The sequence below is a fragment of the Moschus berezovskii genome, chromosome 1, assembly GCF_049115385.1.
Source record: "Moschus berezovskii isolate FMDL1 chromosome 1, NW_MosBer_1.0, whole genome shotgun sequence".
Lineage (NCBI taxonomy): Eukaryota > Metazoa > Chordata > Mammalia > Artiodactyla > Moschidae > Moschus > Moschus berezovskii.
Genome location: NC_142460.1, coordinates 157,787,713 through 157,812,224, shown reverse-complemented (window position 1 = coordinate 157,812,224; position 24,512 = coordinate 157,787,713). Strand labels below are relative to the sequence as shown.

Genomic DNA, 24,512 nt, shown 5'->3' with positions numbered 1-24,512 from the left:
TCAAGACCTCCATCCTCCTCTCCCTTGGCAGACATGATTCCAAGAAGGAAAGCCTCACTGGGATGACTCAAAGGGGAGCTGGCAACAGGTTGTCATCTCCATCTGTCATTTTTTCTCAGAAAGGATTGGGACATGGTTGTTTAGAGTTGAGGGAGGAGAGGGGATGTACGTATGTGAGGAGGGTGGGATCACGCCAAAGAGGGATGGAGAGAAGCTGGCCAAGCTTTCACCCAACCTCACTGGGCCTTTCTTTGTCTCCCTACAGGTGTCCCATCAGGTCCCCGCAATGTCATCTCCATCGTCAATGAGACATCCATCATTCTGGAGTGGCACCCTCCTCGGGAGACGGGTGGGCGGGATGACGTGACCTACAACATCATCTGTAAGAAGTGCCGGGCAGACCGCCGGAGCTGCTCCCGCTGTGACGACAACGTGGAGTTCGTGCCCAGGCAGCTGGGCCTGACTGAGTGCCGCGTCTCCATCAGCAGCCTGTGGGCCCATACGCCGTATACCTTTGACATCCAGGCTGTCAATGGGGTCTCCAGCAAGAGTCCCTTTCCCCCACAGCACGTCTCTGTCAACATCACCACAAACCAAGCTGGTAAGCCTGGAGGTGTCTGTGCTGCTTTTGTCTGTCTGGGGGGCTGACACTTTGCCACCTCTGTGCAGGAACAAAGCTGCAGCTACACCCAACCCGTTAGTCTGCCCTCAGGCCTCCTCCCAGGAGTGACGGTATCAGGTAATGGGCATTTGAGACCGTGGAGAGGTAGGGTTTCACCTCTGAGAGTGAACTGGATTCTGAGGGATTTTCCTGCGCCTGGTACAAAAGCAAAGATGTATGTTCAGGCCAGCAGAGGACCCAGTGCTCTGCACATTCAGCTAGGGCTCAAGGAACATCCTTGGAAGGATGGATGGACAGATGGGTGGATGGGTAGGTGGGTGGATGGGCAGAAGCACTGTATGATCTTGAGAACGCCAGTGTTGCTTTCTTAGAAAATCCAATGAAAGTAGCTTCCCGGATATCTTGTCAGTATTGCCTTCATAGATTATTTTTCAGTTAAACCCGTGTAATTCAAGAACGCACTCTCCTTTCCAGCGTGCTGAGATGAAAGCTCCACTGTTATAGAGACTGCAGACAGTTTACAATAGATCGATCCTGATGGCCAGCGCGTCCCTGGACCGCGTAGCTCAGAACCCATTTTCTTCTCTTCTCTATTTCCGTGTCTTTTGCTCTCCTGACCTTTCCCTTTTATTACGTTTCACGCCTCTTGCAACAATCCATTGTTTTAAAATCCATTGAATCAGTCCATTCATGTACTCACTCATTTGTTTATTTATTCCCTCATGATTGAGACAGTTGTTCAGCATCTACCGTGTGCCAAGCTGTGGATCAGACGCTGTGAGGGAGACAATGGCACTTGGACACTATTGTTCCTCCCACGAAACTCATTAACTGAAAAATTTCCAGGGCGTAGACACAAAGTGCAGAGCTGCAAGGTGGTGTATCCCAAGCATCATATGCTGCACTCATGCAGTGAACACCAAAGGAAATAGAGAGAAACGAGCAATGTCCCCCCGGGGGGAAGGTTCAAGGCTGCAAAGGGGACGTTGAGATCACCTCTTACAGACAATGATGAGAACCATAGGCAGTGGACCATGATCTTACTTGGAATTACGGATTTTTCTCAATCAGCAAATTCTAAAAGGACAGCTTGTTAGTGGAATAGCAGGAGCTGAGCTTTCTCTCCTTCCATGTAGCTCCCGATTCTTGACCTCTTCTATCTTTCTCCATCCTGTCCCACTCCTCATCGCCCCCTCCCCCCAGTTCTGAGACTCGTTCTGCCTCTTTTAATACCAGGCATCTTTGATGGCAGATGATTCTTGGGTTTAAGCTGTCAGAACGGAGAAGAAAAAAAGGTGTCATCAGAGAGCATGGTTGTCCAGATGGCTGCGTTGTTGCTGAGAGCATGTGTGTGTTCGTGTGTGAGTGTTTGTATGTATGCGTGTGGTCACGTGTTTACATGCATACGTGTGTAGTGAGAAAATAAGAGTGGAAGTGTGGAAGCCTCCAGCTGGTGACCACAGCCCCAGTGCCATGGAGACAAAGGTTGTGACAGCCTGTCTTACCCAAAGAGAAGGAAATGGTAATTTCTGCATCATGATGAGCACGTAACATGGGCAGCCTTTGTTAGCAGTATTTCCCTTGGAGAGTTTAAGGCAGAAAACTGGCTGAAATATTTTAGTGTCCCGGCTTCTGGGAATAATAATCCTGCCAGGCTGTCATGTTACGCTGGGCTTGGCTGTCTTTTCTCTCTCTAAGCATGTGTGAACAAACCTGCCACTTATATTGGTTTGCTTTGATTTCTGCCCCTCCCTTCCCTTACTCTGCTATTCCCGAACCTGCCCATCTGCTTGTCTTGCCATCTGCACCTTCCCAGGCTGTATGGGGCCAAGAGACCAGGGCTTCTACAAGGGACCCCGCATTACCAATGTTCAAAATATTTATTTTTATCCTCACCCATTGGCCCTTCCAGAAGCATTTCTCATGTCCTTTGTTCCCCCTCTGATGGGCCCTTTATTCTTAACTTTTCCTGAATTTGTAGTCCTAGAACCACTGTCACCATCCAGTCAATGACTTCTCTTTGGGAATTCTGGAATTAGGGTGTCAGAAAGTTTATGGTTGATGAGGTAAAGCTGCAACTGCTTCTTCATGGCATATGGTTATTCTAAAATAAAGATCAGGTTAACCAGTGATTTCTTATCCACAGGATAAGAAGCAATGTGTTGAGGAACAGTGTGCTGCTTTGGTGAATCCACACGTGAATGCAAATTATTTTCAACCAAAAGATAGTTTGTCTAAAAAGATGAGAACTTTCAAAATAAACACTTGAGCCTGTACCTCTGCAAGAGGACTTTAAGAACATGAATGGAAGCTCCAGATTTTATAAAAGATGAAAGAGAGACTAATACCATCAAAAGATTCCTAGTGACTCACTCAGATCTGTTAAGGGATGAGGTAGATGAACCCCTGTATCACCAAGAAGTCATAACATTTCTGTTGCCTTTCCAGGGCACCCCAGAGCTCTTCCACTCTGGCAAGATCCGGTTCAGCCTCCCTGTCCTCATCTCTGGGTGTGTTGTGACCCCTTATCAGTACCTGTGGCCACATCTCTCCTACTGTTTGGGTCATGAGTGATGGCTTAGATAGTAAAGAATCTACAGGAGAGCTGGGTTCAATCCCTGGGTTGGGATGAAGGTTGGGAGAAGGGCTACCCACTCCAGTAGTCTTGCCTGGAGAATTCTATGAACAGAGGAGCCTCATGGGTTACAGTCCATGGGGTTGCAAAGAGTTGGACACAACTGAGCAACTAACACTTTCACTTTCAGATAGATGGCAGGTAAAGAATTTGACCAGGAGTAGTCCTGGAATCAATCACTAAGTCAACCGCTAAAGTGTTTGTTGAGCATCTGTTCCCTTCCTGGAACAGCCTGAACTGAAATGACGGAAGACTACTAAATGGGTCCTGATTAAGGAGTAGGTGAGTAATAGTTATTATTCATGTTAATGTCTCTTTTGAGTTGACAGTTTTGGAATACGTGGACTCATTTGATCTTCATAATTACTCTGTGGCTTGTGTGTTATTGTTCCCAGTGTTTCCAATAAGGAAACAGAGACTTCAAATGGCTTGAGGAATCTAGGATTGGAAGAAGGGTCAGCAGGCCATCCATCCTGCCTCTGCCTTCAGTTTCCTGCCCGGACAGGTGGATGGTGCCTCTGGGCTCCCCATGTCACAGCTTACAGGCACAGAGGGGTTACCCAGAGCCAGACAATGCCATCCTGCTGAGGGGAGGGGACCTCAGTGTGCAACCTGGTTGCCTTCCACAGTTTTTTCTGTGACACTGAACCATTAAAGTCTTCCCCCTGCCTCTGGATGGAGATGTGAGATAGGCGTGCAATTGTCAAGGGGTGCAAATCGTTTGCAAGGTGAGTTGGATCCTGACAATGGATGTTTGGGTCACATGAGGGAAGAGTTTGGACAAGTTGGCTGCGAGTGTTTTGGACTTGATCTGAACATCATCATCTGTTTTTGGATACTGTGCACTCCTCTGGGGTGGTTCCTCCTTTGTTTAGGAGCTATGGGCCGCAGGTGGATGGGTGAGCCATTCTCACTCTCCAACAGAGTCAGGGTTTGTCATGCTGTTCTTTCCTGGGGCTTCCCAGGTATGCTGCATTGATGCTACGTTGTGTCACTCTTATAAGCCCTACCCAATGGAGGCAGACAGCTCATCTTAGCTGATTTTTTTTGTACCTGACAAAAAGGGTTATGGTTGGCATCATTCTATCTGAGAAAGTCACCAGTACACTTCTCCTGATCCTATGGTTGTGATCTAAGGAGATTTTGTAGTTATACTTTGGTCCATTGGGTACATATTAGATATATTAATAGCTCTTCCATCAGAAACAAGAATGACTGGGGACACCAAAGGGTCTGTTGAATCCTGAGATCCAGAGAGCCTCCATCTCCTCCTGTGATGACCCCAGTCAAGTACACACTCGAGGATCTTGAATTACTTGGAGAGGATCAGGGTAGGATCCTCATCCAGCTCATAAACAGTGACAGAGAACTACCATTTTTTAGCAACTCCAATGTGCCAAGTCCCTATCAAGTTCTTTATAAAAATGAGGTGGGTCAGATGAAGAAACTGGGTTCAGAGTGCTTTTGAAATTTGCTCAGCCTCTCACAGACAGCAAATGATGTTTCTGGGTTTCATACTCAGGTTTGTAGCCATTTTATCCTCAGACAAATCAAAAATCACATTATGGTGAGCCGTGTAAGTTGTAAGCTCCCTCTAAGCTATTGCCACATAGCTGGGCCACTTTAGCTGTCAAAAAAATGTCCATCATCTTTGGTCAGGGTTGGTCATGAATTATGCAAGCTTAGATTTATGTGAGGTCTTTAGGGATACAGCCTTGCACTGAATACAGCTGCCTTGAGTTTAAAATAGACCAGATCAGGTGGAACTCTCTTGCAGTGGCCCAGCGATCTGCAGAGAGGTTGTTATCACCACTAACTTCTGCAGTCACTCTCTGGCACCTGGCCCCAGGTTCAGAGTGATGGCTGGATCATCCAGCTGTCAGGCAGAATTAAAGTGAATGACAAACTTTACTTATATTTTCTGCCAACTAGACTCAGAGTGTCAGAGTTGGGAATGAGGACCTTGGAGGAAATGTTGGAAAAAATAAGACAAACCAGAGCAGCACATCCATAAAATCAACTTGTAGTGTGGTAAAATAAAGTCAGTAAATTTGGGAGCATCTAAGCCAGAGAGGGCACACTCAAAGACCCGTGAGGCCAGGCAGGTAATGGAGAGGAGCCACCCAGGGCCAGACAGGAGGGAGTGGTGGGGATCACAGAGAACTGACGGGGAGAAAGGAGCAGCCCCTACTCAGCTCCAGCAAGTGGTGCCATACCCACTGCTGCCAGATCCTAGAAACTGAAAATTCAGATTAAAAATGTTGACAAATAACTAGAAAATCTTAAACCACTTGAGAGGCAAACAAATCCAATTCTGGATTTGACTTTTTGGCTGTGACTTGCCCATCGACTCAAAGAGCTAATCTGATCTGCTAAGTCACTTCAGTCGTGTCCGACTCTCTGCGACCCCATAGACGGCAGCCCACCAGGCTCCCCCGTCCCTGGGATTCTCCAGGCAAGAACACTGGAGTGGGTTGCCATTTCCTTCTCCAATGTGTGAAAGTAAAAAGTGAAAGTGAAGTCACTCAGTCGTGTCCAACTAGTAGTGACCCCATGGACTGCAGCCCACCAGGCTCCTCTGTCCATGTGATTTTCTAGGCAAGAGTACTGGAGTGGCTTGCCATTGCCTTCTCCGAATCTGATCTACCCAGGCCTAAATGGTTAGTGTGCTGTGATGTACCATCTCATCCCACCACGGGGCAGTCACCTTCCCTGATTCCTGGGCTCATGGTGGTGGCTGTGCAGTGGGTGCGGAGCCCGGGGCTTGGTCCCTCTCTCTGCTCCTCACGTGACTCACGCAAATCCATTGAATTGCCACAATCCCTCCTTTCTCCCCAGTAAGATGGGAGTAATGACACGTGCTTCCTAGTGCTGGGTGATGAGCAAATGACACAGGGGATAGAAAATCACTTTGCAAACCGTGTGATGGACTGGGAGATGAGCCTCATTTCTGAGACTGTATCCTGAGCCAGACAGCAATTTGCTGAGCCTTTTTCCCCAGTCCTTCTCTTTCCAAAGCCCCGAGTCCCTTTGTTTGGGACTGATGTCATCTAGATAAGATAAATGACAGATGTCAGTGTGGCCATTCTTCACGAAAGGAGTTAAGTACCAGAAAGGAGAGCAGGGAAATCTGTGTCCCAGGGGGTTAATGGAGAGGGTGAAGATGGAATGGGATGTGTGTACCCAGAACAGGCTCCTTCTGTGACTCTGAGGAGACCGACTGTCTCTCCTTATTGTGTTTGGAGAAGCAGCACTTTTCCCTTGCACTACGCATCAGCAGCATTCCTATCTGACATTTATATTACACACAGTTCATATATGGCCTGCTGTGCTGACTGCATGTAAAATACTAACATATCCCCTGAGCCTGCAACACAGACACAAGCCGTTACTTAATTTTATTTAAAAAATTCTATACCACTCTGTCAATTGCCACAAGCCCCTAGTTTGTCCATTTTAAGGCATTTTTGAAGTTCCCAAACAATTAAATTCACTCAGAGATGCTACTTTTCCCACACATGAATTACCCAGCCCACCAATTCCTCTGAACACATCACCTAATTTGCATTATTCCTTGGTTAAATATAGTATTTGCATGCATAAAGAATAATCTTTGAATATGAAAAGGAATTTTATGATATTGCAATATATTGAGCTCTTTGGAGGAAAGATATTATGTAAATCTCAAAATTAAATATTAAAACAATATTACACTGCTGCCTGTGAAAATTTAGAGTGTTACGATCCATATGGTGAATCTAGTCTGTTTTTAAGGGCTGGTCTCATTGGAAATTAGCAGGTGAAATTTGCTCCAGAGCAGAGAGAAGATTGAGTTGGAACTTCAAAAAGATGGGAATGACTTTAAGGAAAACTTTCACTGAGGTTAATAAGGAAAAGTTATTTAAAAACCTAAAGTCAATGAACATTTCACTGTTCTCAATTCAATTTCATAGTTCATTTCATTGCTTTCTTATCATAAAAAGGTTGTTTTTATTGTTTCTGAAGCCCTGGTATTGAGAAGAAACTTCCAAGCAGCCTCAGAGAGGTCCTGCCATTAGCAAATAGGGTTTCTTGTCTTTTGAGCTGAGCAGGTCAGCATGTAGCATTGCCCTTGACCAAAGTCATGGGCTTCCACTATTGGCAGCCTTAGGTTCTGCACTAGATGGTGACCTCTGCAGAGAATCAGACTTCCCACCCTACCCCAGCTCCATGAGAGAAGGACCACACAGCACTAGGCACAAAGTCTTGATAAATATTTGCCACGCTTCTTTAGTCCCTGCATATGACATATGTTTGGTTGACGTGTAGTGATCGTAATATGTCCTGGTGATCCACAGGTGGGCAAGTGATCCTCCCAGGTCATTCCTCCCCTATAGATCCTAGAGGGAAAATGTAAGGGAGTAATCATAGGGTATTACCAGGAGCCCCAGTGCTCTCAAAGGAACATAGTGAGATTCAACCACATTCAGAGGGGGATTTGTTTGTTTGTTTAAGCATGTTAACTTTGGAAATGTGCTCACCACAGTCTTTGCGATTGCCTTCCACTTGCCGATTGCTTGTCTTCTGCTTCTAGGGGCTCTCATTCACTGACTCGACAAATATTTATTGAGGTCTTCTGTGTGTCATTCATGGTTCCAGGCATGAAGAACACAGGAACAAACAGCAGAGACTAGAGTCTGTGTCTTGGGGAGCTCATGTTCTGGTCCCCAGCATTCATTGAAACTGGGCTCAGAGGCCCAGAAGGGCACCAAGGGGGATCTCAGCTGGGCTCTGGGTTCCACAGCCTGCTGAAGTGCCAACTCACACTTTGTGAAAGTTAGGATGTGATCACATGCTGCTGCTCAAGAGCTTTCAATCTGGGGAGGCTGTTGCCACACTCACTAAGTTGCTTGGTTGTGTCTGACTCTGTAGCCCCAGGGACTGTATCCCGCCAGGCTCCTCTGTCCATGGTATTCTCCAGGCAAGAATACTGGTGTGGGGTGCCATTTCCTTCTTCAGGGGCTCTTCCCGACCTAGGAATCAAATCCGCATGTCTTGTGTCTCCAGCATTGGTAGGTAGATTCTTTACCACTAGCGCCATCTGGGAAGCCAACACAGAGACAGTACTGGGTGGGATATTACATTATCCATTATCCGACCAGTTGGAACTTCTTGTGGACAGATTTCACATGCTGGGCCACTCGGTGGTTGGGCATAGGTATGCTCCCTGTTCCAGTCCTGAGCAATGCCTAGGGATGCTGCTAACAGCTTGAGAACAGCTGCGTTGCTCTGAGGATGACTGGAGGGCCCCAGGGGCCCTGGGGACCTATTTGCTCATTTTACGAGCTCTTGGGCCAAGCACTCTAGGTACAGAGCTTGTTAGGTGAAAAGGAGATTGCTGGCAGTGAACTGTAGTAAGTACCTCCCCTGTTCAAAGCCCAAATAAGAGTGTTTTCCCCCTCTTTACAGAGGGAGCCTCCAGTTGGCTCAGGAGATAGTTTCTGTCTACTTTGTAGCCCAGGCAAGGGGGATGGCCCAGGCAAATGAGCCTGTTCCTTGCTCCTCTGGCAAGTGTCAGTTCCATGAACAGACTGTCATCTCCAGGAGAGTCAGGTCTATATCCATCTGTGTGGCTATGATTCCCCCATGTTTAGCTAGGTGCCTGAAATAATAGCATTTGAGAAATGTCCATTGAATGAATGAATAAATTATCAAATGAGTGTATGAATGGATGCCTCAGTCATTCTTAAATTCATCTCAGACATCAACAAATGGTGTAGCTTACATTCTCTCTGTGGTCTTTCCTTCCTCGGCATCTCTGGGCAGGCACTGTGATTGCAGTTGAGACCCCACATTCTCCCAGATGTTGCAGAGACCTGGACTTCCTGGGTGCAATGTTCTTCCAAAACATGGCCCAGTGTAGGAGACACTCAGCCATGCTGGGGGGTTGGACTGCCCCCTCCCACACAGCCAGGGCCCCAGCTGCTCCAGCAGGAACCAGCAGGGATGTCAGGGTGGCATTCCAGGGCTGCTGTCTGTCCACCTGCACGCCAGCTCCGTGCCTATCATTTTCACAGCACTATCCATGTTAAACAGGCAGAAGCACCAGGGGTTTTTGAATGCAGCAATTAACAAAACAGTAATCAAGCTAAGTGTTTAATTTCAGAAAATTAACATCTTCTCTGAGCGGATATGAAAGATGGGGAAAAAAGACACATTAAGTATTCTGGGTAAATAAAGGCAGTGCTGGACCCCAGATTTTTTCTTGTGCAAGGGACACTTTTTGCCAGCATCCCAGGCCTGGGGCTCAGTCTCCTCTGAGAGCTGAGCTGCAGGGCAACATCAGCTGTAGTATTGAGCCCTGGAAATTTAAATATGTGCTTGTGTTTCTTCCTTTCTGTCTTTTTTCTGGACAGAACAAATGCTTTCTGTATCCAGAAAAGCTCAGGGGAACAAGCACCCATTCATGATCCTGTGAGCCCCATAGAAAACCCACATGCATGCGTTGTCATCTGAGCTGTACTAGTTGTAAGGACAACGCATGAGTTCTTAGATGTGCATGATTTGTTTGTGCACATGGACTGTATTTCTCCTGATGGACCAGGGCTCCTAAGGGAAAAGACCAGGTCTCATGGCTCTAGTAATCCCTGTACCGCTATGCAGTGTCCTGTGTCCCAGGAAGTCCTCTTGGGACTAACATAATGTTCACAGTTTGGTGGCGTCTCCTGACCCAGTGCGCTGCCATTTGTTTGCAGGAACGGGTTTGCATGTGGGGAGGGAAGCTTGTGAGGAGCTGGGTATTGGGGGTGCTGGGTGGAGACAGGGCCTTCTGGTATCTGATGGCTCATCTGATGCCCTAGAAGGGGGAGGAGACAAGGAGGGCAAAGAAGGAGGCCCTGAAGGGTCACTGAGGTTCAAGGCTCAAATAGGTAGCCCAAGGCTCCGAGGAGGCGCTGCAGCTCAGCAGGGAGACAGGCTCCAGGAGGCTGAGTGGGTGCCGCCTGAGGGAACACAGTGGAGCTGAGTTCTCATAAGCCCATGGCTCCCCAGGGAGGGCCCTGGAAGTCTGGCTCAATGAGCAGCTTTTCTATGGTCTCCTACACAGAAAACAAAGGAACCAAAGGAGGAGAATGAAGGGCTGATTTGCAAATATGTGGGAGACGCAAAGGGGCTCCCAGAAGTGCACAGGGATGGTGGGCTGGGTTCAGTGCGTGTGTCACTTGTGGAGATTCTGAGTGCCCGAGCAGAGGTATTATTTATGCAGTTGGACATTCAGTCTTCTATTTGCTCTGTAGGTGGGAGATAAGCTCGGTTGCTGAGAATGAGAGAGGAGGCTTTGGGGTTGAAGGAGAATGAAAAATGTTAGGCAGTGCACTACAGAGAAAGGGAGATGGAATTGACCAGAGAAATACAGCATTTCTAGAAAGTATTTTGAAGGCTCATTTGAAGTTTGTGATCTTCCATTTACAAAGCTGCCCATTTGCCCTGTTGTGTGGCTCTCTCAGCAGTACCTGGCTGCTCAGAGCAGGCCCTATAGAAAGAGGATAGTGGGTCTCTCTCAGGTTGAGTTTTACTGGTTGTATGCTATGGAAAGATGAAGGCAACTCACGCCTGTTGCTTAGGGGAGTATTGTCAATTACGCTACTGCAAAATGGAACCCGAGCTGGATGAAGCAGGATACGAATTAGGATAGGGCTAGGCAGATCCAGTTAAGGCTGTGTGGGGGTGGGGTGGGGTGGAGTTATCAGAGGTTGCCCCAGCGGGGCAGGATGCTTGCATTCAAAAAGTATACTTGATGTGTGGCTTTGAAATTGGAGCAGCTTCAGGCTAGGCCAGGTCCAAGTGAATGTCAGGAAGGGGCAGATTGGGAGGAGTTGTGGGGGTTGGGGAGCTAGCATGCGCTGTTCAGGTGGACCTTGGAATTATCTACAGGAGGGGGAGGCACAGACAGAAGATGACAGAGAGGGAAGCCCAAGGCTTCAGTGAGTCAGGGAGTGATGACGAGCATCACTCCGGCAGCAGCGGTCCAGCCCAAGGGCATTTGTGCAGAGGGTGCAGGTGGATGGGGCACACGGAGGACACGGCCCACTTCCTGGCCCTGAGGTGTGCTGGGCATGAAGTCGTAACCCCCCATGCTGGGGAAAGCCGCAGGATGGAGGGGTCTGCAGGGAGAGCCACTGTTCCCCAAGGAAGACATGGAGGGAATGTTCTGGAAAGAGCCTGGTGGAGGCCATGGGGAGTTTTCTGGTTCTTGAGCAGTCATTTTGGAGGGCCCGAGGCAGAGGTGTGCAGGGTGGTGAAGCAGGAAGTCAAGATTAAGGGGATAGAGGCCCTGAACATGGTGGGGATGGGGTGTAGGGACGGCTCACCGCTGGGCAGTGCCCATGGAATCCTGCCTGCAGGGGACCTCTTGGCCCTGAGGCCAGAAGACTTTGACCTCCAGGCCCAGGGAGGAGAGTCACAGCAGCTGCAGGCATGGCTCCCCTCTCTGGTGTCAGTGTGGTGATGACAGGCTTTGGGTGGTGGCGGTAAGTGCCCTGCTGCAGGTGTGTGGGTGAGAATCAGGGATTAAGGGGGCACCCGGGGTGTCAGCTGCTCTCCCCTGTGGCCTCTTTGGTGCCTCCTGTGATCAAGCATTCAGCAAACCAGGGCTACCATTGCTCTGGTCCCACAGGACAAAGGCTGACAGGCCTGTGGGAGGTGGAGCTGAGCGGCTGCCCCAGCCGCCCTACAAGCCACCCTGGGGCCCCTGCCTAGGACGGACATCACCTGGCAAGTACCCCCATCACTCACACTTCCCTTCACAGCCTCCTGCTGCCATGGGGCACAGCATTCAAGGTCACTTCCTTTTACCAGCACACCTTCTGTTTCTCCCAGGAGAGAGAACTTGCCAGGAGGGGGTGACCTCGCAGGCAGAGCAGCCCCCGGACACACTCACTAGGACGTCTCATCCTCCTGGCATAGGAATCTGCGCACGTTCACCTGTGTGGAACCCCTGATCTCTGCAGCCATGAATTATGTGACTCTCCCCATGCTGTGCACCCTCCACGGGTTCTGAAGATGCTAGGAGCTTGAGTATATGGGGAGGGGAGAGAGAGTCCGTCTCAGGGCAGGGCCACACTGTTTCAGACTCTGCTCTGGTTTGCTCAGGACAAGGAAGTCAGCTTTCTCTCTCTCCCTCGGCGCTGTAAGCCATAAATTGTAAGAATTGACAGAAAACTGAATAACCCCGGATGTCCTTTTAAAATGTAACATTCCGATTTCTAGACAAACAGTTTTCAAGTTAAGCTTGCACCAGAATCCCCTGGAGGGCTTGTTAAAACACAGGTTGTTGGGCTCCACCTGCAGGGTTTCTGATTCAGTAGGTCTGGGGTGGGGCTCAAGATGCCCCATTTTTTCCCAGTTCTCAGGTGATGCTGATCTGGGAATACATTTGAGAACTAGCAGGTAAATGATTCCAGGAGAGAACCAGAGAATTATCTGGTAATTTCAGAGAATTACCTCAGAGGTAATTATCAGAAACAAAGGCCTCTGCTGTAAACCCGCACCCCTAGAGCAGGCCCCAGGCCCCAACCACCACTGTCACATGCTCCCTTGGCTTAGAACCAAACCCTCAGTGGATGGACCAGTGAAGGAGGTGCCTCCCTGTGGATGTGGGGCTGACTCAGACACCCAGGCTGCAAGCCATCACCTTCTCCCCCACTTACACTTGGTTGAGCCCATGATGAGACTCAGGTAATACTCTACAACAGCATAGAAGTGATGCCACCCACCCAGAGCAATCTTCTGTCCCCAGGGGACTCAAGGTACAGAGGGAGATTGGAACGGATTGTCTGGGTCATTTCAAGGCAGAGCCCAGAGTGAAAGCAAAGACGCCAGTGTCCACATTAGGGAAAAACAATTAGGAAAATAATGAATTCTGCTTTTGTATTCATACCCAGTCTCCAAACTAATTGCTTATTTGTTTAATCTAGTTTGACCAGAAATGTTACTGCACCAAAAATATTTAATGAGTCAGGCTTCCTAATGTAAAATTCAAGTATATTTGTGCAATGAAATGAGTTTTCATCAACAGAAGAGGAACCTGTTATCTAAGCATTACCTTCTCAACAAAATTCTCTCCTGAAATAGGGATGTCAGAAGAACCACGATTCCTCTACACACAGTTCATCACTTGCACAATTCTTCTGTGTGCAAATTATTCTTTGTCATCAGTACTATTGGGTCTGAACCACAATTCTACCTCCCCGCCCACATCTTTCTCCTTTAAAGGTCATTGTCCAAATTTGGCCTTTAAACCTGTGATTTTCACCCCTTTTACTTCTAGTGCCTTTGGAGAAGAGCCCCTGATCATTCCAGTAAAGGCAAACTTTTCCTGACTATCTGTTATGTGCTAACACAGTACGAAGAGGGTAAAAACAAAACCTCTGCCCTAAAGAAATTATTCCAGTGATGGAGAGCAGAGCTGATCACCTGGAAAGTTAGGTCCCAGTGCACTGTGTCCTACGGTGGTAATTACAGTCCAATGAGCGTTATTAAAAATAAGGACTTTGAGTTGGGAGGAAGGATGGCACACTCTGACACAGCTAAGCCAGGGCAGTGAGTGGCGTGATCTGGGCCTTGGTGGGGTTATGAAGAGAGGTGGGCAGAGGGGGTAGTTCTGCAGGCAGAGATCCCCAAAGCTGAGTGCTGCTGGGATCAGTGAGCAGAGCAGTGAGATGAGAGCGGTGGGTTCCTTGGATGGAAGAGTGGGAGGCAGTCTGGACTGGCCAGAGGCTGCCACATTGTGAAATATTAGAGATCTCTTTCCAGTGGGGATCCAATGAATGTTTTGGAGCATCAGGGGAAGTAGGTAAAATGAGCTTTGGGATGGTTAATGTGGCTGTACTATAATATGAAGAGGCCCAGAGGGAGACAAGGATCAGGGACAGGGTGTTACGTGTCAGTCATTGCAGGTGACCAGTCCTGAAGAAATGTGGGCACAGAGCCAAGGGACCCTCCATGACTCCTGGGCCTGACTCACACCACCGGAGGGGTGCGTCCTGCTTCCTCCCCTCCCCACAGTCACAAGCTCTCCTTGTCCTCAAGGACAAGGCACCCCATCATTTATTTCCTAGATTACTTCCCAGCAAAACTGCAGGTTATCCTGAGATGTTACAGGAAACCATCTTTCTTCCGGAGCATTTGTCACACCAACCTCCGGGGAACCCTGCTGTTAGCCTTCCTGTGCTCTAAGCCCATTCTTATTCATCGCTCCACTCTGACTGGGTTGACATGTTTATTTATCCCCTCAAAGATATTTATCATACAAATACCCAAGGCCTGTCACGGAGTTGTGCTTTTCACATTTACCTTGAGGACCTATGCCCAGGGATTGATTTGCATCTGTGAGCAGTGCTGGACCCAGAAGGAGACTTTGGGCTGGTTGCCAAGTCCCCTGTGTTGGCAGACTGGATCAAGTTGGAAGAAGCAATGGACCACACAGGGCACATCCTCAGAACATTTGAAAACCTCGTAACATCAGGGTTAATATTCCTATTTTATAGTCGAAGAATTTAAGGTCCAAAGAAGTTAGGTAACCTTAACCCATGACCACACAGTAGGCAGATGGCAAAGCCAGAACAGGAGCCCCCTTCTCTCTGTAGCTTCTCTAGGGCCCCGAGCATGGCCTGTCTGCATTTTTGCTAACTCCTACTGCTCTGGGCTGGGACTTTGGCTCCTTACCATTCCTTACGACCCTCCTTGTCTTCCTCACAGCTGGGGTCTACGGTATAGATTGCAGGTGATTAGTCTAGAGATGATTTAGCTGGGAAATGCTACTCTAGAAAGAGTAAGAGAGGTTCACATTACCATGTGATCCAGCAGTTCCGCTCCTTGGTGTGTACCCAAGAGAAATGTAAATATAGGTCCACACGGAAACTTACGCATGAATGTTCTTAGCAACATTATTCACAATAGTCAAAATGTGGAAAAAACCCAAATGTTCATCAAATGATGGATGTTTGTCCTAGAAACAGCAATGCCCAGGATGGTAGAAGTGGTGATAAACCCTCAGGTGGACACTGTTCAGCTGGGGGCAGCTGTATCACTCTGAAAGGTCACTCTGAGGACCGCCACCCACCGTGTAAACATTTCTTCATGGAAGGACTGAGGAAAGCTGCACCAGCCAGCCCAGCATGAGTTATTGTAAGGGAGGCAATGGTCTCTCCTATCCATGGGCCTCCTTGAGAAGTTCAGACAGGAGAACCCCTAACTGAAGAGGCCATGTGTCTTCCAGGACATTTGCTAAACTTGTTACCTGAGGCCAAGCAGAGGGGACTCAGCAGTGACCCTCTAGGGCCTCACAGCAAGGCTTCCCCTGGCACGTCTTCTACCTGCAGAAGAAACGCTATTTTCCCCTTTAGATGAGATTTGCTGAACTCTGAAAATCAAGTTCCATATTTTCATAACCTCTTCAACCATCTCACTCCAATTCTTGTTGTTCAGTTGCTAAGTCATGTCTGACTCTTTGTGACCTGATTGACAGCAGCATGCCAGCCTTCCCTGTCCTTCACTGTCCTAGAGTTTGCTCAAACACATGCCCATTGAGTTGATAATGCCATCCAACCATCTCATCCTCTGTCACCCCCTTCTCCTCCTGTCCTCTTTCCCCAGCAGCAGGGTCTTTTCCAATGAGTTGGCTCTTCGCATCTGGTAGCCAAAGTAGTAGAGCGTTTCAGCATCAGTCCTTCCAATGAACATTCAGGGTTGATCAGCTTAATTTTAAATGCATGTGTGTTTTGCTATTATTTTTCTTCAAAACTACTGATAAGTACTTTGGTTATCTTAAATAAAATATTTTAACATCATTTATTATATCCCCAAATGGATTATGGTGATAACTACTGGAAGAATTCTTTGGACATAAAAGTCAATGAAGACATTAGGAAGTAATTTTTAAAAAGGAAAGATAATGCTTTAGAACTTAGTAATTGTCCTAGGAAAAAGAATTATCTATTCTCTCATTTGGAATCTGAGATGCTTAATCATTGGGAGAAAACTGCACCTATCAAATAGAGAAAATAAGGAGTAAGAGAAAACTTTGAACATGACTGGAGTCTGTAACTCGACTAAAAGGTCAAGCAAGGAATATTTTAAACATAAAATGTTTGGTCCAGGAGAACCCGAGATAGGAAATCAGGCTCCACAGTAAGACTCCATGGTCCAGATTTGGGGTTATTAAATTCCAGACAGAATCATGCCACCCTCCCAAGACCCAACTGGAGTCTCAGAGGGGTGCAGGCCCTCCAATCTCCGTTGGAGCCCTTCTTTACAAATGGAGGGCTAGTAGGTAGTCCCCCTGGCCCCATCCATGATGCCTCCAGCAGTGACCTATGACCAATTTGGGTTGACACTTGCCCCATGTCACCTGTGAGTTCTTTCATAACTTGCAACTGGGACCATCCCATCCCTGCAATTCATCCACATCTCATTTGTCAGTTCAGGCAGGAACATTTTGTGCACTCTGGCTGCCGAATGTGATATGCCAGCTTAGATCTGTCTGCTTCAAAAGCAGTTTGGGAGGGAGGTCTCCCTAAGGTCTTCCTTCACAACAACAGAGACAAAGGACTCAGCCCACCTGCCTTTGCATTTTCTCCATCCCTGAGCCCCTGGACCAATGATGTTTAAGTCTCTTTCTGTTTCTGACACAGTTAAAGGGCCTTTTATTATTGGCTCTAGACACTCTTTCAGACACTCCTGGTTCTAATTCTGTTTGAACCCTCACACAGACTTTCCTCAGTGCCTGACAGAACACTTGTCATTGCTTCCCTACTCTCCTCTTTGGATCCTGGCTTCCTGTTGGGTTGGCCTCTTTATTTTACTGAGAAGAAGTTCAGGGCAATTTTGAATATATTTGGATTTTTTGAGCACTGTCTCTTTAGGCCAAACATATCTTTTTTTAAAAAAAAAAATTTAATTGTATTGAAGTGTAGTTGATTTACAGCATTGTGTTAATTTCTGCTGTACAGCAAAATGACTCAGTATGGCTTCCTTGATAGTTCAGTTGGTAAAGAATCCGCCTGCAATGCAGGAGACCCTGGTTCAATTCCTGGGTCAGGAAGATCCCCTGGAGAAGGGATAGGCTACCCACTCTAGTATTCCTGGGCTTCCCTTGTGGCTCAGCTGGTAAAGAATTTGCCTGCAATATGGAAGACCTGGGTTCGATTCCTGGGTTGGGAAGATCCCCTGGAAAAGAGAAAGGCTATCCACTCCAGTATTCTGGCCTAGAGAATTACATGGACTGTATAGTCCATGGGGTTGCAAAGAGCTGGACACTACTGAGCGACTTTCACTTTCATGCATATATATATATATATTCTTTTTTATAATGATTTATCACAAAATATTGACTATAATTCCTTGTGTTATACAGTAGGACCTTGTTGTTTATCCATCCTATATATAATCATTAATAGCTACTAATCCCAAACTCCCGGTCCATCCCTGCCCAGCACTCTTCCCCCTTGCCAACCACCAATCTGGTTTCTGTATCTGCAAACACATCTTTCTTGAGCAGTACCTTCTTTCCAAAGAGCCCCTAAATTGATTCTTTGTCCTTTCTTTTTCTAAAGAAAGGTCTATATTTGCTTACTTGCTAAATTTTAATAATTTTCATTTCTTTCTCTCTGTAGAATGTTTAGTTTAGTCAAAAGTGATCTCTGTGCTTGCGAAGAAGAAATTCTTTCAAGGATTCAGTGAAACTATCCCTTCATCTGAGGATGCAGGTTTATGAGAAAAGACAGCTGGCCAGGGTGTACTGTTAAAACCATTGTATTTGGGGTTCCAGGGGCTGCTGCTTTGAATTAATTTTCCCTCCTATCTTACATCTGCTTTTGCTAAAAGCAGTTGGTATTTGAATGAATATCTGAGCACTTTTTTAGTTTTGTTTGGTCTGAAGATTTTCTTGAATATAAAACATTAGATTTAGAGGTGGCATTTGCACTTGAAGGAAAAAGAAGTTGTCACCATAGGTGATGACTGATGGCAGAGTATCAAATGTATGCTGCCCCTGATCTTCAGGGAGGTGGAATAATACTTTCCCACTTTCTCCCCTGTGCAAAATCCCATCTCAATTAAAAGGTAAGACATTTAGAATGACCTATATGAGGATAAACAGCCTGCCATGGGGTCTGCGACCACAGCGTCATCACCATAAATCTGAGAAATGCTGGCTGCGGTGGCTGTCACCCTCTGGCAGTTTCTCCTGGGTCTGTGTGCTGCTGAAGGGCTACCAGGAGGTCCTTGCCACCTATCTAACAGGGGCAGTCCTGTCCATGGATTTGACTCCTTTGAGTCTGGATCAACCCTCCCTATGAGAGTCTCTTTACCATTTGACCCTAACCAGGACCTCTAAGCAGGACTGTGACTTTACTTGTCTTTCTGTCCTGAGTGGTTAGAGCAGGGGCCTGGCACCATGGGTGGCAAATATGCTGAATTTTGAATGATGGTTTTCCAGGGATTAGAGGCAAAGAAAGAACCAAGCCCATCAAAATCCTCAGGTCACTGGGATTAATCTTTCCATTTTTAAAAAATTTTTATTTATTTTTATTTTTTTATTTTTGGTAATTAATTTATTTTTTATTGGAGGCAAATTATTTTACAATATTGGTCGGTTTTGCCATACACTGACATGAATTCGCCCCGAGTTTACATAAGTTCCCCCTCCTGAACCCCCCTCCCACCTCCCTCCTCCCTTTATCCTCCCTCTGGGTCATCCCCGCATGCCAGCCCCGAGCATTCTATAACATGCATTGACCCTGAACTAGTGATTCGTTTCACATATGACAACATACGTGTTTCAATGCCAAAATCTTTCCAATTTTTAATACATAATGCAGCTTTTGAGGTAGAAGGATCCTGAAAATCTATGTGACCCTGACATGAGTAGCATCATATCAAATGAGCCTGTTTCCACAGAGGACTGAAAGGGCAGCCCCTTCAGTGTGGTGGGTGGGGGCAGGGGTTGGGATGGTGGGGAGAAGATTCAAAGAGGCCATTCCCACCCATCCTGGTGGACACAGCAGGATCCCAGACCATCTCTACAAACTCCAGAACACAGCCTCACTCTCCCTGAAGCAGCTTCATCCTCTCCTGAGGCTCCACAGTGAACACAGGTGTCGGAGAAACAAAGTCAACCCCCACTCCCGCCCCGCCCCCACCATTAACAATCCAGCCTGTGCCAAATCCATACTTGGTGCCTAGTTTTACTTTAGTAACTCAACAGCGGCACCTCACACATCCTGTCCTCCTGGGAACACTGCTGCTTGGTTTCTAGGTGATCACACTCTCTGGTTCTCCTTCCAGAGCCCTGGTCTTTCTTTTCAGGCCCCTTGGCAGCTTTCCCTCATCTCCTGAATCTTAGGCTATATAACCTCTTCTGCTCCTTCTCTTGGCCATTTCTGTCATTTCTGGTGCTTTTGATATGATGTACTGGTGACTTCAAATTTATGTCTTCAGTCTGGACCTCTTCTTCATGCTCTGTCCTCAGCCATCTACTAGTCTGGTACATCCTAGATGTCTCAAAGCAAGCAAGTCCCAAGGACAGCGCCTAGTCTTTCCTTCCAGACTGCCTGTACCAGTGTGTTCCCTGATCTCACCAAAAACTTCCCAGCTGCCCAAGCCAGAAACCTTGGAGTCATGATGACTCTTCTGTTTCTTCCACATGCCACATCCACTGAGATGGTCTAAGTATATTCAGAATCTGACCATCCGCATTCTCACTGCCTCCACCACTCCGAGCCTGGTCCAAGTCACCATGATCTTCTAGCGGGACTATTGCAATTGTGTTGGGATGGTTCTTTCAGCTTTCCCACAGCCTCTGCACTCCATTTGCAACACAACAGAGGGTAATATGTGAAACTCACATGATGTCACTCTCCTGTTCGAAGACCTTCTCGTGAGTCCCCATCTCTCTCAGTAGAAGCCAAGGTCCTCTTTTAGTGTCCCTGCGGCCCTACCATCTGTGGCTTTGTCTTTGCACCAGTCCCACTGGCTCTTTACTGTTGCCTGGATGCTCCCAGATCAGAACCTTTGCCCTGACATTTCCATCTCATGGGCTCTCTTCCCAAGTATCCACCCTTTCTTCCCTCCTTCATCCCTTGCTCCTACACCTGCTCCTCAGGCCATGCCTGGCTGACCACCTGATTCAGAATTGCAGCCTCTCCCCAGCTGGCCTCCTACATTATAGCATTCTGTATCCCTTCTCCTCTGCTCCATTTCCCCCCACTGTACTTGATATTTTTAACATACCTTGTAATTTATATATTTATTATGTCTAGTCTCCGAATCCCTCCACTAGAAAATAAGCTCTGTGAAGACAGAAAATGTTAAATTGTTCACTATGGACTCTCTAGAACCTAAAATGATTACTAGTACATGACAGATACTCAGTAAATACTTGTTTAAATAGTTAATTAAGTGGATCTGGGCCATGATCCTAAATTGGGAGGAAGAGAAGATGCATGTGATAGTTGACTCAGGATCAAAAATTATTTACACTTACTTGACAAACAGGCCAAATTCGACACCATAAAGGTACATGTAAATCCCTGTAGTCCAAGTGAAAAGCCAACTCTATAGACAAAAGATGAGGAGCATACCATGGGGAAACCTAAAGGTTATGTTGACTGTGGTTTCAAAATCAAATCACAGGTATGTGTTTTTGAAGCAAAGGCTTATGGTCATATGGATAGATGTATAGTACACAGATCATGGTAGATATTAGTTTTACTCTAATCTTTGCTGTTCAAACAGCAGTGAGAGAATTGGATTCACCTCAGGGCCTTATGCCTAAAGAGATTTAGATAACAAGCCCCATTTGGAAGAGAGCCACCTCAGGTGGCAGCATATCATGGGAGAAATTTCCATAGGATCTGGCCATTCTTTTCAGCAGGAAAAACTCAGGGGAGACCTAAGTAGTTTCTTTAGCTATTTGACAAGCCATTCTGTGAAAGAGGGAACATTCTATATTACTTCGGTTGGCAGAACCGAGACCGTTGGGAAGTTCCAAGACATATTTCAGATAAGGATAAGGAAGACGTGCACATTGGTGAGAGATACCCAGGCATGTAGCAGCAACTCCTGGAGTCAGTGAGCCTCCCGTCCCCAGGGATGCAGCAGGGCTGGCAGAGAATAATTGATAGGGGGATTTAGAACTGTGTCAGTTCAGGTCCTCCATTCACAGATGCCACGATGAAACCAGATATACCAAAGATTTACTGGGGAAGTGGGGTGGAGGCCAAAGGAGGCTAGGAGAGCTATCAGACCACAATGAAGATCTGATCCCTCCAAAGGAGAGAGGGAAGGAAGAAGAATTGAGTGGGAAGAGCCTTAGAGAGACATGAGTTGCAGGGAAGTGTTGGGAAGTCCAGTGGGGCGTGTTTGAGCATAAGTCACCCATCGGAAGAGTTAAGAATGGACCTGCCATAGCATCCCCACCACTTTCAGTCATTGGGTGGGAGCAGCGCGTGGGAAACCGCTCCACGTGGATGCAATTATATATCTCAGAATGCTGCAGCTGGGGCCATTAGTTAGTTATGCTCCCAGGAGTAGGAGCTCTGAGGGGCGCATTTTCACAGACATCACGAGGTCTCTAATGGGAAGTAGGCAAAGTCCCAGATGAACACTGTGATTCTCATCACAGCACCTCTCACTCTTGTTCTCTTTATGGCTCCCCCAGACTATGAGCATCTCCCTAATATCTTCCCTGCATCTTCCCTGCATCTCAACCCCACCCAGGCGCCTCATGCAGTAGGTGTCTGCTGAGAGTCCTAGGATCATGGAGAAATGGAGAGTGAGGGAGCCCTGTGACCCGGCAGCTGTGCTCTGTAATTTCAGGTCCTGGAGGGGAATCTGTTAACTTAAATCCGGGACAGTAAGTGTCACTCAGCCATGGTCCCCAGAGAAAGCCTTGTAAAGTGGAGTTCGTGTGAGGAAGCGACCTTCATCACTGCAGAAGTGCCAGGACTAAACGGAACAGCCCCTGAACAGAGCGCAGACTGCAGCCTCATCCATTACCCGCTTCTTCCCTAGACAGACAGCCCTCATTTATTATTTCCAGACTGTTTTCATTTTACTTACACTGTGTGAAAAATGCTGAATTGGGAAATAAATAATATTCTTTTTAAACAGAGATTTCGGAAGCACTTCACAGATTTTGAAATTGTTATTCTGTTTCCAAATGTTTGGTTTGTGTATCATTTCTTCATTTATATTTGTGAGCGCTCAATAGCAAATGTCCTCATTTGGAAAACTCTGACAGAAGTCGAAAAGAACTCTGTTGCTGGCCTGTATTCCTATCTTTTGAAGAGATGCCGCCTCTCTTCCTTTTGAAACACAGCAAAATCTTTCATGCAGTCTCAGAAGATGTTTGCTAGAATGCTCTTTTCCGCTGCACAGCAATTCAGCACTGACCAGCTCAACTCTTTCGCTGACAGGTTTTGCTTCCACATTCTCTTCTCTGTGATGGCTCACCAAATTACTACAAGACTGAGGTTCCTTCAACACCATCTGCTCAAAAACAGTCCATCACTCCTTGTGATCCACTACCTGAAGCATAGATTTGGCCTGCTGGTCACACCCTTCATGCCTGACTCTGGCTTTGTCAGTTCATACTGTTCTCCTGTGGTTTTTCCAGCCATATCTTGTTTTAGTCAAACCGTTCTTCTTCCTGTTCACTCCAGTCCCTGCCCTCGTACATGTCTTCCTGTCCTAAATTGTCACCTTTTCTCTCCTTTGGTACCCAAACTCCATTCATTCTGCAAAACCCACAGGAAGTTCTGTAGATCCAGCTGAGCTGATGAGAAAGAAAAGGCAAAGTTCCAACCCAATAGCATTTCTCTGCCTATTTATCTCTGAAAGACAACCTTTCTCATATCATCAAGGGTTTCTTCATCTGCCCTATCTCTTCCTCTCTCTGCAGCCCCTTCCACTGTTCCCATCATGCACCAGGTCAGTGCCACCATGAGGAGCATCACATTGTCATGGCCACAGCCGGAGCAACCCAACGGCATCATCTTGGACTATGAGATCCGGTACTATGAGAAGGTAAGCCAGCCCTGCCTGCAGGCTTGCAAGATCCAGGGCTAGTCACTATTGTGTGGGTGGTAGCCAGCTGAGGGGATACAGGCTAGAGGGAGTTCTGATGGGGGGAGGAATCTGGTGACAGAGGCCAAAGGCTCCCTGAGAGCACTTCCTAGCTTTGCCCCAGCAAAGGCCTCCAGTGCCCAGGCGCTTTCTGCACCAACTCAAGAGAGAACCCTCCAACACCCCATCCCTCTGTCTGGACCACTCACTGGGCTGTCGTGGATGAGCAGGACCAATTCCATTCTCCCAGTCATGAACTTGCTACATGTGTTTGCTGGGCTACAAACCCACCAGTGTCCCCTGAACTTTCTGAAGATTTTGTGATTTTGTAAATTAGTGTTTTTCAAAGTTTTTGATCATGTACCTCCAATATAAGATCTTTTATTTATAAATCATATGCATATATGTACTAATGTATGTATGAAGGTTTAAAATATCTAAGTGGAAATAAAGAAATGAGAGCTAGAAAGTAATAGAAATAAATGTTTGTACATTATCTTCTTTGACTGTTCTCTCGTAGCTGTTGCCGGGAACTACAACAGGGCATGTTCTACCAAGAAAAGGGAAATGGTGCCCTGTGGTATTGACCCCTGGCCTATCTGTGGGGGAAGCAAGGCTTTCCTCCCACCATGGTGAACTGTAACGCTTGCAACATCCCAGGAAAATACAGTATTTCTTATATACTGACCCAACACAGTATTTGTGCAAACACCATGTATTCATTTATATTTGTTTAGCAAGTTATTTTTTGTATGCATGTGTGCTGCTACTTGGCAAGTACTATTCTAGGATATACTAGTGATCAAACAAGGATTCCTGCCCTCAAGAAGCTTACTTTCTAATGCGAGTAGACAGAAAATGAATAATGAACATAATGAATAAGGGTATCATACAGTATCACCGACTCTGTGGACATGAGTTTGAGTGAACTCCGGGAGTTGGTGATAGACAGGGAGGCCTGGCGTGCTGTGATTCATGGGGTCGCAGAGAGTTGGATACGACTGAGCAACTGAACTGAACTGAACAGTATGTTAGAAAATGAGGATTGTAAAGTGGGGGAAGTAGATCATGGTAAATGGGATCAGAATGGTCAGGTTTGGGGGAGGAGTAGTTTCAAAACTAAATAGAATGGTAAAAGTGGGGCTTTTGGAG

At 46.9% G+C, this 24,512-nt stretch overlaps 1 protein-coding gene across 1 annotated transcript in view; it reads left to right on the top strand.

The window, feature by feature from the left end:
• Window positions 1-24,512, top strand: part of EPHB1 (EPH receptor B1) — a 471,805-nt gene that overhangs the window by 341,361 nt on the left and 105,932 nt on the right. Inside the window, exons 5-6 of the mRNA XM_055413290.2 lie at window positions 266-601; window positions 23,197-23,321. Of these exons, the coding sequence (XP_055269265.1) occupies window positions 266-601; window positions 23,197-23,321 (461 nt within the window). The remainder of the gene's footprint in view (window positions 1-265; window positions 602-23,196; window positions 23,322-24,512) is intronic.